The sequence below is a fragment of the Leptonychotes weddellii genome, chromosome 1, assembly GCF_054177405.1.
Source record: "Leptonychotes weddellii isolate Sample4059 chromosome 1, ASM5417740v2, whole genome shotgun sequence".
Lineage (NCBI taxonomy): Eukaryota > Metazoa > Chordata > Mammalia > Carnivora > Phocidae > Leptonychotes > Leptonychotes weddellii.
Genome location: NC_138369.1, coordinates 21,974,358 through 21,989,123, shown reverse-complemented (window position 1 = coordinate 21,989,123; position 14,766 = coordinate 21,974,358). Strand labels below are relative to the sequence as shown.

The 14,766-nt window shown below is 46.7% G+C and overlaps 1 protein-coding gene across 7 annotated transcripts in view; it reads right to left on the bottom strand.

Moving 5' to 3' along the window:
• FLNB (filamin B) overlaps positions 1 to 14,766 on the bottom strand; it is a 142,516-nt gene that overhangs the window by 83,542 nt on the left and 44,208 nt on the right. For all 7 annotated transcript variants that reach the window (XM_081819475.1, XM_081819430.1, XM_081819435.1 and 4 more), the window contains exons 2-3: positions 3,467 to 3,715; positions 1,167 to 1,264 (exon numbers count right to left, since the gene is read on the bottom strand). In XM_081819475.1, the coding sequence (XP_081675601.1) occupies positions 1,167 to 1,264; positions 3,467 to 3,715 (347 nt within the window). The remainder of the gene's footprint in view (positions 1 to 1,166; positions 1,265 to 3,466; positions 3,716 to 14,766) is intronic.

Below are 14,766 nucleotides of genomic sequence, written 5' to 3'. Positions count from 1 at the left end.
CAGAAGGCTCTGTCTCATGAACCAGGTTAACCAAATACAGATGAACAACATATATACCCAGCTTCCCTCACCCCACAGTAAAACAAAACAAAACAAACAAAAAAACACCAGAAAACATTCTGATAATTAGCGTTCAGCAACAAAACAGTTACTTGGGTTTGAACAGTTGCCTTCACCCATTCCATAAAATGTAGGAGGTGCGTTGATTTGACATTTCTTCCAGGCAGCTCCTTCAACAACTATACAGTGCCAATATCAAATGAACATCAAAAAGGAGATGGTTTTAGGTTTATAAGAGGAGATGAAAAACATACCAAACCACTTACTAAGGGGGGAAGAGCTAAGAAATGGGCCATGAGGCAGAGATAATGATGTCAAAACCAAACCAAAGAAATACAGGCAAGTTTTTCTACCTCCCAAGAGATCCTATTATAAAATACACAGAACTCAGCTCTGAACACCAGCTTAGACCATAATGTAACCTGTGGTGAGGTCATCCATCCATGGCATTGGCTACCTACAACTGCTCTTCAAACATGGGAGTCTGGGGCAGTTTTTCAGCTTCCTTGGAAAACCTTAGAAGACAGGACCTCAACTACGCAATGTGGCTACTGCAGATGGTATCCAAGAGTTACCCAATTTCCAAGTTCTCCTGTTATATTCCTGTGATAGGATTATGAGCAATACAAATTCTTCCACAATTTCCAATAATGGTTGGTTATCCTGGTATAAATTTTTTAAAAAGTTCTAAGTCCTGTGACTTCCCCTAAGATATTGGATTTTAAAAAGACTTTTTAAATATGTAAAAAGTGGTCAAATATTGGCTATTTCTTACAGTGCAACCCAATCATTAAAGTCTACATTTGCAGTCTGGTGTCCCAAGACAGTCTTTTAAGATCTTTGGAGCAAAAATACTACAAAATTTGCCACATGTGACAAAGAGCAGTGTAAGATTTTTGAATGATCTATAAGCACCCAAGTCCACGAGAACCTATTATTATGGGTAAACTGAGGAAGATGGGAGCATGCCAGAGGCAATACTCTTTGAAGGCTCATGCTGAGGAGGTCAGACCACCTGGTAGACACAAAGAGGCATCCACAGAGGGCCAGAACAAGCTGGAGGATGGAAATAGCCTCACGGAACATGGTGCTGCTCGTGTATGTACCTGTGGGACCCCCAGCCAGTCATCTGCTTGCTGCATAGCTTCCCGTGCGTTATCCACAGGCTTTCGTGGATCCCACGATTCCCAGTCTGGGCACAGACCTGTTAACATAACACAAAAGATTCTGTTAGTATTAGCTGACTGAAGAGACTAAAGGAAGCCCCGTGCTTAAATTAAACCCCCTGGGTATCTTAATTCAGAGAGCAATTTCTTCCAAAAATCACAGTCAATTATATACCTTAAGGGCAACAAGTATAACAGATCTGAGTATGCCAGCATGGAAACTATTCTGAGACTAAGCTGAGACTTCTCCTTCAGGCTGTTATTTTCTCGCATTAACACAGAGATTATCCATTCCTTGAAGGTGTGGTATAAATAAATAAAGTCTGTAAAACTCCTTGGGCCTGGTGCCTTTTTGCAGATTTTTTTTTTTTTTCCTCCTACCACCTTCATACTTCTGTCCTCTGGTCACCAAATGTGTAGGATTCACGCCAGCTGGATATCCTACAATTTAACTCAAATCTGACATTAACTATGTGGAGGTTAGTGTCAGACCCCATAGGTGAAGGGCTCAGTCCCATAAGAATGCCCCCTTCCTCCACTTTGGATGTCACCTGCAAGTCCAGGTTGTCACCTGGGCTTCTAACAGACCAGCTATAAATTGGAGGTTCCCACAACTCTTCTTCAATTCATATACTAGAGTGGCTCACCGAACTCAGGAAAACAGTTTAATTGCTAGATTACCAATTTATTATAAAAGGATACAACTCAAGAACAACCAGATGAAAGAGATGCACATGGCAAGGTATGGGAGAAGGGGTATGGAGCATCCATCCCCTTGGGGTGTGCCATCCTCCTCGCACCTCCATGTGCTTACTGACCTGAAAGCTCCCCAAAATTTGTAGTTCGAGAAATTTTATGGAGGTTTCATTATGTGAAGTAGGCACGATTTGATTAAATCACTGGCCATTAGTGATTAACTCAACCTCCAGCCCCTGTCCTTTCCCTGGAGGTCAGGAGATAGGGCTAAAAGTTCCAACCCTCTAATCACATGGTTGGTTCTCCTGGCCCTACCCCCATGCTTAGGGGCTGTCCAAAAGTTACCTCATTAACATAAACTCAGGTGCGGTTGAAAGGAACCATTATCATGGCTCTTACCACTTAAGAAATTCCAACGGTTTTTAGAGCTCTGTGCCAGGAAAGGGACAAAGACCAAATATGTACTTCTTACTCTAAGTCACAATATCACAATCCAGTTCCTAGATACACCTAAAAAGACTATGCTAGCATCTGTATAATTGAAAAATCCACATGCCCAAAAGCCCAAACCTAGAATCATCTTAAAAACCTTTGTAAGCACAAGAAGTATAGGACTGAAGTAAACATCCACAGGTTCAAACTGGTAAAGAGGTATCTTAAAATGTGTCTGTAGGTGGAAGCAAGGAAGAAGGTGCCGGGAAATTAACTAATGCTGAGCTCTGAGTTAGTTCTGGATAACACTAGCTGATAGGCTCTCAAGGAAGAATGAAGCCTGGAGTCAGTCCTCCCTTCTTATTCAATACAGACTAGCCAGCTCTGTTTGCAGCATGGTGAGAACCATTTGCTTACTAAAAACGAATGTGAGTATTCGTAAATGGAAAATATGATTATTAGAGTAAATTTTTTATTAGAAACAATTTTGGGGGTGCATATAAACATGGACTCTGGTTTTTCTACTGAGTATGTACCAGCAAGCTCTACTCATCAATCTAAACCCTCCAGTGAGGATAATTACTACCTTGGTATACACTCAACCACTCAGAAAAGGGTAGAAAAACCTCCAACTGGATCCTGACCAAACACTATTTCATAGCAATGCAGAAAGAAAAGGGTGGAGAAAGCCATATATAGTCAACCCAGCGGTCGATAAAAATGGGTACTTTCCACTCAATGGAAGTTTTTCAATTTTCATGCCAAGTCAACTAACAGGGCCATGTGTTTCTGCTGAAGTCAATGGGAAACCAGGCACCAACTGTGGGAAGAAGCAAGACTTTGGAGTCTGAAAGCTAAACCAGGGCCTGCTCCAAGAACTACGGGCTTCACCGGGAATTTGCGTAAATAACTGAGTTCAATGTTCAAAAAGTCAATGGATACACCTAGAAGGTAAACAGAACCATTTTTAGTTCCCTTTGCTCTTACAGTGGGCTAAAACCAGGAGAATACACCAATCCCAGCAAACCCAGCTTGTCCATTGGAAAGCCAAGAGGCTTGGGATCCACAAACCCCCATCCGAAGAGATGGCTTAGGCAGCCATGGACACTTACCTGGAGCACAGCTGTCTACCAAGGCCCCCAGAGCCTTGCCATCTTGCCAGTTCTGGTTAAAGTTGGTGATGGGCAAGTAAGGGATCTTGTTCTGAATCCATCCCAGCAGCCTCTGCTTTGGCGTCTGCTTCTTGGCATCATCATCCCCTTCATCCTCCCACACGGGCATGGAGATGGAGTAGTGGAGGATCAGTGTCCACACCAGGCCCAAGATGAGCTTCAGGTTCCCATCCACGATGGCTTTGCTATCTGGGGAGAGAGGCACAGGCTTGAGCTGGCACATTCCTCTGGGTTGTTAATGAATCCTCATCTGTTAGAGAACCACACAGAACCATTTCAGAGTAAAAGGATGTAATGTTAGAATTTGCTTCAGAATACTTGAGGATGAGAATAGATGAAACAAGTTTCCAAAATGTTTACCAGTGTCATTAGATCATGAGTACATGAAAATGCACTAGACTTTTATCTCTTTTATATATGTTTGAAATTTCCCATAATAAAAAGAGCTTTTAAATTTTAAAGAAATCATTTCAGGGGCTCCTGGGTGGCTCAGTTGGTTGGGCGACTGCCTTCGGCTCAGGTCATGATCCTGGAGTCCCGGGATCGAGTCCCGCATCGGGCTCCCTGCTCGGGGGGGAGTCTGCTTCTCCCTCTGACCTTCCTGCCTCTCATGTGCTCTCTCTCTCTCTCACTCACTCAAATAAATGAATAAATAAAATCTTTAAAAAAAAAGAAAAAGAAAGAAATCATTTCAGAAATACAAAAAGGGGCAGCTGAATTCCAGAGACAACCACCTGCTAACTTGATAGTATGTGATCTACCAGGTTATACGTGCATATATATATGTGTATGTGTTTGCTGCCCTGAATTTATATCATACTATACAATGGGTCTTGAAATTTTTTTTTCACTAATTGTTATGTCCTAGATATCTTTTCCCTATAAAAAGTTGTTTCTGTTTACACTCCCATCTACAGGTTTAAGAGGCCAGTTTCCCCTCCAATCTCATCATCACTGAGTGTTATCAATCATTTTCATCTCTGTTCTTCTCACAAGTTAGTCACTGGTAAGATAAAACCCTAATAGTTAAGCTAATCCAGCCAGAGAAAGTCTCTGTTGCCAGGAGCAAAAGTGACTGACCCAAGGTTATGGCTCCTTTCTAGTCTACTCCCAGCTTAACAGATCATGCAAACCCAGGCCCCTTCCAGGGATCTTCTAGGAATCTCACTCCTGCTGGTTTCTACCTTCTACTCCCTTGGCTTCTCTGTGGCCCTCTGTCCTCTTTCCAACCTCTACCTACATCCATCAAAATCCAAACATTATCAACAAAATCTCCTCTCTATCTCATTCTCTCCTCCTCTACCCCCCCACACTTCCCCTATCTATCCCATCTCACTTTCTCTCTCCCTCTGCCTCCCCCCATTCTTCCCCTGCTATCTATCCCCCATCTCTCCCCCCCATACTTCCCTTCCTATCTACCCCCATCTCTCTCTCCCTCTCTCTCCCCTCTACCTCCTCCCATACACTTCCCCTATCTATTCACCCACCACCCCCTCAGCTTACTCCACCCTCTCCCCACCAACCTCCCCTGTTGAACCCCCCCATTCTACCAGGACCCCAAACTGAAAATGTCAGAGCCATCTTGGACTGCTCCTTCAAACCCCAGGTTGTCGTTTCTACAACACGTCAATTCCCTCTCTACCTACATCTCTTGGCAAATCCTTTTCTCCACCTTCCCAGTAAATATGTGCCCCCCCCACCCCAGAGTGCTCAACAGCCATGAAGCTGAACCCTGCTCACATAACCTTAGAACTATCTTTCTGGTCATGGGACGCCTGGGTGGCAAAGTCGGTTAAGCATCTGCCTTCAGCTTAGGTCATGATCCTAGGGTCCTGGGATCAAGCCCCACATTGGGCTCCTTGCTCAGCGGGGAGCCTGCTTCTCCCTCTCCCTACTGCTCCCCCTACTTGTGCTCTCTCTCTCTGACAAATAAATAAATAAAATCTTACAAAATAAGAACTATCTTTCTGGTCAGTACCTCTGTGCTTCCAAAGTCACCAATGGTCCCGAATGCCCACAGTCCAACTCCTTAGACATACAGCACCCTCAGAACCCCCAAAGCCAGCCTGCTTTTTAACACTTGTCACCTCCTCCTGCCATAGTTCACACTGCAGACTCAGAGACTCCTCATTCCTGGACCACATCCTGCTTTGAACCCCTTGGACCTCTCCATGTGTTCTGTATTCCCTTTGATGGGAAGACCCTTCATCCCATCCTCCTGTGGGACAACCCCTGGCTCCTAAGTCAAGGGCCAGATCCAACAGCTGGTGGCACTTTGCTCCCACCAGCATGTGTGTGACTGTGCCAGGACCCACTCAAGACAAAAACCAAGCCTCTGAGCCCCCATTCCAGGATTACGAGCACCTGCTAGGGAGTAACTGAGCCTCTGCCATCTTGGAGCTCCCTTTACCGTGTCCCACCCACCCATCCACCACAAACCACCTGAATGTCAGTTAAACACATGCAGGATTGCACTTAATGAAACCCAACTACAACCACATGAGAAATATACACACATGCTAATAAGCAATAAATGGAATGCCACTTAAAACCGAAAGGGTGGAGGCTTTTCTTTCTTTTTTTTTTTTTAATTAACCTGTTTATTGTTAGTCCTCTTATAAGAAAAGATCTTCTTGGGCGCCTGGGTGGCTCAGTTGGCTAAGTGACCGCCTTCGGCTCAGGTCATGATCCTGGAGTCCCGGGATTGAGTCCCACATCAGGCTTCCTGCTAAGCCGGGAGTCTGCTTCTCCCTCTGACCCTCCTCCCTCTCATGCTCTCTGTCTCTCATTCTCTCTCTCGCAAATAAATAAAATCTTTAAAAAAAAAAAAAAGAAAAGATCTTCTTAACAGGGCACACCCAAACCCACAAAAACCAAAGGTACCTTTATGATTGCAGATTTAGTCATAATAAAGCTTGATCATGTAAAACTATGCAGAGTAAAGATTATCATGAACTGGCTGCTAAGACACTCTAGATTTGAGCAATCCTCAAAGTTAAGGTGCCCAAAGATTTTCTATGTAATGAATTGTATAAAGAATAACTTTGAAGCAGGACAGTCCATGTAACTCACGGGGCCCAGCAACAAATGAAAATACAAGACTCCTTGTCCAAAAAGTACTACGGATTTCAGGACAGCAGCAGCAGAGCATTAAACCAAGCACAGAAGCCTTCTCAGGGCAGGGTTCTGTATTGTAGTACCATGAAGCCACCTCTGTTTCTGAGGTCCTGTGGTCAATGAAGCAGCAATCAGCTGCACAAAACACTTGACCATGCACAGAACTTGGGACATCCGAGGAATTCATCCCATCAGACCGTATGTATGTTTCTCTAGGTGACAGCCCTTGACCGTGACGGAATTTTTGTGATTAGATGTCCTGTTATAAGGTTGTCTTTGAAGTGCTACTAATTACTGAGTTACTATCTACCAATCGTAAGAAATTCCAGGTCAAACAATTTTCCATGCCAATTTCCTTTATTCAAACCACAGGGAGAAGAACAAGTCCTCAGAAGGGCGGGAGGAGGGGGCAGGAAGGACGGAAAGTATGTGTACGCTTATCATTAGTCAGGGTACCAGTGGTGGACCACGGAGGGTCTGGTCTTGCACCAGGCAGGATCTGAACGGGACACAACGTCTCATCCAGCCACAAGCACCAGACTGCAAAGTTCAACTTTCCTGATTTATGTGTTAAATGCTTTTCAAATGCAAACTTGCAGATCTGATCCATAAATCAAAACATGAAACCAGTTTGCTCTATTTTTACCCAGCTTACACATGTTGGTCTAAAGGAATGAGAAAGGAGTCTTTTTTGAAAAAGATTTGGGGGGGAAATATGACCCAGTAAAAATCTGAGCCAAATGTATGAAAAACACAATGCCCAAAACTTCTGTTTCCAATGAATTCAAGGTGGGTGTCCAAACGGGAAAGCCCCCATTAAGGTCTCATTGGGATAAACGATACTTTTGTTCTGCTATTCTAAGAAGCTGGAGAAAGAACAGTCCTTGCTCCAAAAGTGATTTTGACAGGTGAAGGTTCAAATGCTTTACCGAACTCTTGGAACAATAAAAAGATGGCAGCTTGCCCAAAAAGGTCTCCCCCTTTCCCACCCACATGAAACAGGAGACTCCCAGTGCCTTGAAAATGAAATGCTACAGAGCATCACAACGTCGATGTCTGACCATCAAAGCCGACTACGGGGTTTTCAAATGTGAGTGTGCTCTGTGATGTTTATGTCGAGTATAAACAGGGAACAGAAATGTAACAGGAGAAACGGCCAGGTCAGCTGGAAGCCTCTCTGGCAGGATTCCACCTCCTTGAGAGCCTCTTTCTGGAATAAAATAAGCCAACACCCTCCATGCCTGCTGGACCTCCTAGAATCTGCTTACATTGTCGGTGGGTTGGAATCTGGCCACAGGTCTCTCCTCCCCAGAGCCAACCAATCCCAATTCCCATGGAACTGGGCCTGGCTCCGGACAGCGCTGACCCGCAAACCACACACCCCCTCTGGAACTACTTAAAATCACCCAGCGATGCTTCCAAGTGAGGGCCATAGCCTTTTTTTTTTTTTTTAATAGCTAGAAAGTTAATTTGAGCTACTGCAAATTCCAGGATGGAATGTTTTCACGTCACTTCTGTATACTGGTTCCCCAGGAATCCCTGAGCAGCAACCGGGAATGGGCAACATTTACGGGGGAGGAAACCGGCTATTTTTAGGCAATCTTTGGAAGCATCATGGAAACATCTACTGTGTAGACAAGTTCCTCCAAGGAAGGGAGATGGTGATCTTTCCCTCTCTCCTATTAGGAGGGCAGGATCCATGCAACCGCCTGCGTGCCCACCATTTACTGTGCAGACCTCCCCTCATATTACTGAGGGCGGCGTGGTGGGGGGCCGGGAGGAGGGGCCTGAGCGAACACCATCCCACAGTTCTGCTCTCCTGGGTAAGAACAACAGGTCATCCATTAGCCACAATGCAGCAGCTCACTGCTAGGTGAGAAACAGCCAACACGGGGCTACAGGCATCAAGGAGACGTAGAAGTTTCAGAAAACCTCCTTCTCGTATGCTCGGGGAAAAGCACCCAGGCCATGCTCCAACTACGATTTGGCCATCTGGAGAGGAGTCTGCCACACACTCTGTTCCCCACCCTCTCATCTCTATTACCCTCTGAGCGGCAGTGGGGCACAACGGTTTCAACTACAGGCTCTAGAACCGGCAGCTCAACTAGACATGTCACTTTGAACAATCCATCCATCCTCTCTGGGCTTTCTGTTTCCTTGTTTACCAAATGGAAATGATCACAGTCAACACATTCAGGGGGCTGTTGGTAAGGAGTAGGTGAGTTACAGAACACCAAGAGTTGAGAGCAATGCCGAGTACAAGGTAGGCGCTGAATATTACCTGCCTCCCCTTTCTTACTCATTCACCTCATACCTGAATACCTGCTACGTGCCCAACACACTTCCCCAGAGCCAGAAGCCCAGAAGCTATAATCCCAGGTTTGCCGATAAGAAAAGAAAGACAATTCTTTGTGAATTAAGAGGAGAATGAGATGTTCCATGTGTCACTTCTCTGAGCAAAGCAATTTCATTAGGACTCTGAGGTCCTGATCTCCTGTTCTGGGAGGAGGCTGACCCGCACACTGCAGTGAACCCAGGACATGTGTGGTCGGCGCCAGGGGTCACTTCTGTGCTGAGTGCTTTAGGGAGACCCATACAGCCTAAGATCCTCAGACAGAAACCAAGAACCACCCAGGAACCCAACTACTGATCATTTATCAGACCTCCCTGAAAGAGAACACAGTATAAAAGCAGCCCACAAGAGCCCGGGGTCTGGCCTCTTCTTGACTTCCCAACGTCACACCGCCCAGGGCTTAACCTTGATCTCTGGCCTCCGCTGGCTTAGCCTGGAACTCTCTCCCCACCTCTCTTGACCTGGTTAATGCCTCTTCTATATCCAACTCTGCAACACCAGAATAGGTCCCCTGGTGAAATGTGCCCTTTTCCGGTGGGACTACGGCCACGCCGAGATAATCACCTGCTGCGTCTGCCTCCTCTGCTCAAAGCATCGGCTCCAGAAAGGCAGGAACAGGCTGTTCTGCTCCCCTAAGCATGGACACTTGGCTCTTTGGGGGACAGACTTCCCCATGCACGGCTCCCCGGCCTTTCCTCTCTGGTGCTGAGACAAAGAGCGGCCTCTCACTGAGTGGATGCAAAAGTCCACACACAGCCTTTCAAACAGAATGCCAACCTGCTCCGGATGGTGCCCACTCTGCACCCCCAGCAGTCAACAGAACATGTGGCACGGGAAGACGGCGGGGGGTGTCACTAAGGCTCCACAGGGGTGGGCTCAGCACCACCACACTAGCTGTAGAGCCCTGGCCAAGTGACCCGATCCCAGCGTGCTGCAGTGACTTTCCCTGGAAACTGGGGATAATGTTGGAGCAGGAGTGCAGAACCACTGGGCAGCCTGCATGTGATAACACATCTCCAGCACTCAGAGCCCGCCCCCCAACACTCAGCTGTCATTAAATGCTAGTATTATTACTATTATTCTTACCACCACTGACTTCAATATGCTTTTATCAACCTTGAGACAAAAAGAACAAGGTCAGAAGGGAAAAGTGAAGGCTTAGCCATTAAAAGCGGTGACCCCCACGTTTGCAGTGGGGTTTCCTGTCAGCCTTCACTGCTTGGGTGAGCCAACCAAAGCGGCCTCCTGTGCAGGGCTGCCCCCAAGGGAACCCCACACTGCAGCGCTCAGGTCACCTGGGCCCAGGACCCAGGTGGTGGAACTGGGGCTCATTGGCCTCCCAGGCTAGCTTTATGGCTTCTCCCCAACCTGCCTTCTTTCCCAGCCTCAATAAACTGCGGCTGAATTGTTGGCCTCAGCTGTGCAAACAAGGGGACACCTCGACTAAAAGAAGGCAGTTCGCCACTGTCCTCAGTTTCTCAGCTGCCACCTGTCCCTGAGGCCACGATGAGGAGGACCATCTCAGTCCGCTGCCCAGAAGCGGAGTGCATTTCTGAGAGTGTGACGGTCCTTCCATCCGTACAGCAGATGACAGACTATGTACCTTGGCAGGACTACGAAGGGGCCAGGCTGGCTTCTCTCCTGCTCAGGGCTTCATCTAGGGCCTGAACCCATCCAAAGGCTAGACAGACTTACAACCAGGTGACTCACACTGCTGATGATTGAGGGGTACTGCGGTGAAGGCCACTAAAACCCTTCCTCCCCTTTCCCCAGGCATGCAGCTTCCTGCTGGATGGCCCTTCCCAGCCTCCCTTGCAGCTCAGCGGCATGGCTGCTTCGCCAATGGATGGTGAGCAGAGGAAGTGTGCTATCACTTCAGGGCCCTGGGTGGTGGCGGGGAAGGGGGGAGGGTGCAGGGGTTGCGGGGTGGGGGGGCAAGGTGCCTCCAAGCGCTCCCTCCTGCAGCCAGAGCCCCTGACATGACGGTCACTTAGCTCTGACCTGCCTGAGGGGAGGCCAGGCAAGGTGACAGAAGGAACCTGGGTCCCAGAATAGGGTGCCCTGACAACTTAAAGACTGAAAAAAGTCACTGTATTTGTTTTTTTATTTTTTTTTTAATTTTTATTTTTTAAAAGATTGTATTTATTTATTTGACAGGGAGAGAGACAGCAAGAGAGGGAACACAAGCAGGGGGAGTCGGAGAGGGAGAAGCAGGCTTCCCGCCGAGCAGGGAGCCCGATGCAGGGCTCGATCCCAGGACCCTGAGATCATAACCTGAGCCGAAGGCAGTCGCTTAACCAACTGAGCCACCCAGGCGCCCCTTGTTTTGTTTTTTAATTTTTCTCTCTTTGTTACTGCAGTTTAACTGTAACAAGAGGATGTTCTGGGCCTTGAAGTCCTGAAGTCACATGGGCCTATTTCTATTGGCAAGATAAAATACAGACCACAATAAAATAAGGGTGGATTGGGGCACCCAGGTCGGCTGGATTTCTGATCCTTTTTCTTACTCAGGAACTCTCAAGGATGACAAAGGAGCTGTCTCAGTTAACTTTTACACCTCACTATGTCAGGGTTCAGTTAATAAAGATCCATGTGCAAGGCCTTTTTATGTTAGTGATTTTTCAAAAGATGACACGATAGACCAGGGGTGGCAAATGGCATTGGCATATGAGGTGTAGACCCTTTCAGTGTGTTGAGAAAGATCGAGGCCCTATCTGGGGTCAGCAGGCAAGAAAATCAATAACCAATGTCTGCCATGAACAGGCACAGGGAATGGAGGCTTGGCGAGGTAGAATTGAGCAGATAAGCCATGCCTGCCCTGGGCACAGCATGGGGAGTAGTGGCTGGGATTTCTCTGCAATAGAATTGAGTAAACATTGCCAGACCCCAGATTTGAGATTTCTACTAGGCCCATAACACATTCCTTATGCATAACCTCAGACTTCAAATTTCCTGCTTTGCCAACTATTCCTTCTGTTTTCTCTCACTTGCTGGACAACTTTTGCCTGGAATAATTGGAACAAATTATTTCATAAATACCTTATTTTTATTTTGGTACAGAGTTTTTGGTGGACATTCAGATCACAGATACAATGGTGCTGTCCTGCTTCCTAATTTTTCCCAAACACTGGATTTTCTGGTTAAGAGACATTCTTTATTTAAAAGGTGCATTTGCATCACCGAGTGGGCTTCCAAATGCCACTTTCAGAAAGTTCTTATCGCTTCTGGGAATAACTTTCTATCCAGCGACAAAGTCACACTGGACTAAATGATAGGTATATGAACAGGCCTAGAACTTACTAAGTCCCTTCCAACTAGTATTATTGGGGTAGCCTTAAAAAGTTAGAACAAGGATTCTAGCCTTGTAGGAAAGATACTCCAAAATGGTCAAAGCAATGTATTCTACACTAGGTTTTTGATCTCGAAGCCACAGGCCTCCTGAGTGAGTGGTAGGATGAGGGCCCCAGGGACCTCTGAGCCTGAGCAGGGACAGGAGGAGCCCAGAGTCCAGCCACTGGCAGGCACCAGGAAACCCCAGTGTGAGCTCAGAAGTTCTCAGCATGGCCCTCACTCATCGCCTCCAGCCACCACGACTGGGAGAACATGCCCAGCTGAAATAATAAACGCTCGCTGTGAACGGAGGTCTTGGTCACCTTTTGACTCCAGCTCAGGCTCACCTGAAACACAGTCCCCCAGCTCAGTCTGTCACGTGGCAAGACCCCCTCACCTGAAACGCAGCTCACGGCCCCACCCTGTGCACACAAGCCCAGCCCATAGGGTAACCCTTTGAGAAAGAGCGCGAGGGCAGGAGGAACCATGCTGGGAAAGACTCCTAAGCCCCTCTCCTCTTGACATCAATAGCAGCTACACTCTAACAGCAGCTCCCTCTCTTCCAGACCCGCCCCCTGGGCCTGGCCCTGTGCCACATGCATCACCTCTCATAACCCTCCCTGTGACCCGATGAGGGTCGCTTTTATGGTTAATCTCATGTTACAGATGAGATGACAGAGGTCCATAGGGGCACTGGACAAAAGTAACACAGAGGGAGAACCTAATTTAAACCCAGTTCTCGGACACTGGGGAGAGTATGTGCTATGGTGAGCACTGTGAATTATGTAAGACTGATGAATCACAGACCTGTACCCCTGAAACAAGTAATACGTTATACATTAACAAAAAAAAAAAGATTACAAACACACAAAAATTTTTAAAAATAAAATAAAATAAACCCAGTTCTCTCTGCTGTCCGAGCCCAAACCTCCCTACTTCTCTGAATGCACATTATGTCACAACCGCTGTATTCTGTGAGCACAATAGGACACACATTTCACAGATAATGAGACTGAGTGCCAGGAAGGGACACACCCTCGGGACCCATGGCCAGTTAGCAGTGTGCTTGGGAGGTGAAACCCAGGCAGGGCCTCTGACCGTGAATTGCCCCAGTCATTCCCACGGTCGCTAAACTGTCAAGGTTCTGGCAGAAAAATGTGGACAGACAGCACAGCACAAAAAGTGACAGCACCAGGCCTGAGCAGTGCGAGCAGGAGTCAGACGGATTACTTTAGTCCCCGTGTCTCAGTCATGACTCAGCCCCTACTACACCCTAGGAACTGGGGATTCCAATGTCCCAGCATCTGGGAGGTCTGCCATGCATGCCCTACTGCTCAGCATGGGAAGTTGGGGAGGATGGCAGAAGACACAGCTCTGCCCTCATTTCTCCCAAACCTATTCAATTGTAGTTTCCCTGGAAAAGAGAAATTAGGGTCACTTCCATACGTGAAAGCTCAATTTGTTCTATTCATCTGTTCTCGTACCCAACAAATACTTCCTGCCTACTGAATGCCAGGACCTGTGCTGGCTACAAATTATATTTTTATGTAAGACAATAAGTTAAATTGGCCTTAAAATACTCCACAAAGAGATGACAACATTATTATAATGAAAACCATCCAGCACCCCACCCCTGCAACCTTGCCCCAAGGCAAGACATTGAAGACCTTTTAAGGAAAAAAAGGAAAAAATGTTCTCTTTTTTGCCTTTTGTCTCTCATGCTAAGCTACGTTTCCTGGGGTCGGTTTTTTTTTTTTCCTTTTATAATTAACAGTAAAAGGTAAAAAATAATGCTGATGCAAACATGTAGAAGTTGAGCCTTGTTACAAAAAAGATCAAGGTTGTTTCCTTGGTTTGAAAGGGCAGAAATCAGTTTGCATCCCCCCTCACCCCCCCCACCCCCGTAGCTCACCTCATGTTACAACTCATATAAGCCTGTTCTAGAAATGGCAGCCTGCCCAAAGATTGTGAAGTCATAAAAAGAACAAAACTCCCAATTTAAAGTCTTGAGTAGGAACCAAGCTGAGGGAAATTCCAAATAATTTATAACCACTGGCTCCCATCATTACTAAAGAAAAAGGATGAGGCTGGAAGAAAAGAAATTCTCAAAGGACAGATACTGGGAGGAGCTTTACCTGTATGGACACTTTTCAGACAGTTTTCCCACTGTTGAATTTGTATGCCCAAATTTGAATCTTCAACCCAGAATTACATGAGGAGACCTCCGGACACATGTGCCACCCAGCCACAACAGAGCCCACTCAGCCCAGACACCGGGCTCCTCCCTGTGGGAGGAACTCCATGCCACCAACATCCCCGGATAAAGAGCATGGGTGTGGGGACAGCACTGAAGCCACTCAGACAAAGGGGAGCTCCCTTGCTAAAATAATTGGTAGCCAAGTAACCCAGAGGCCAGGGACACAGAGTTGGTCAGTCATGG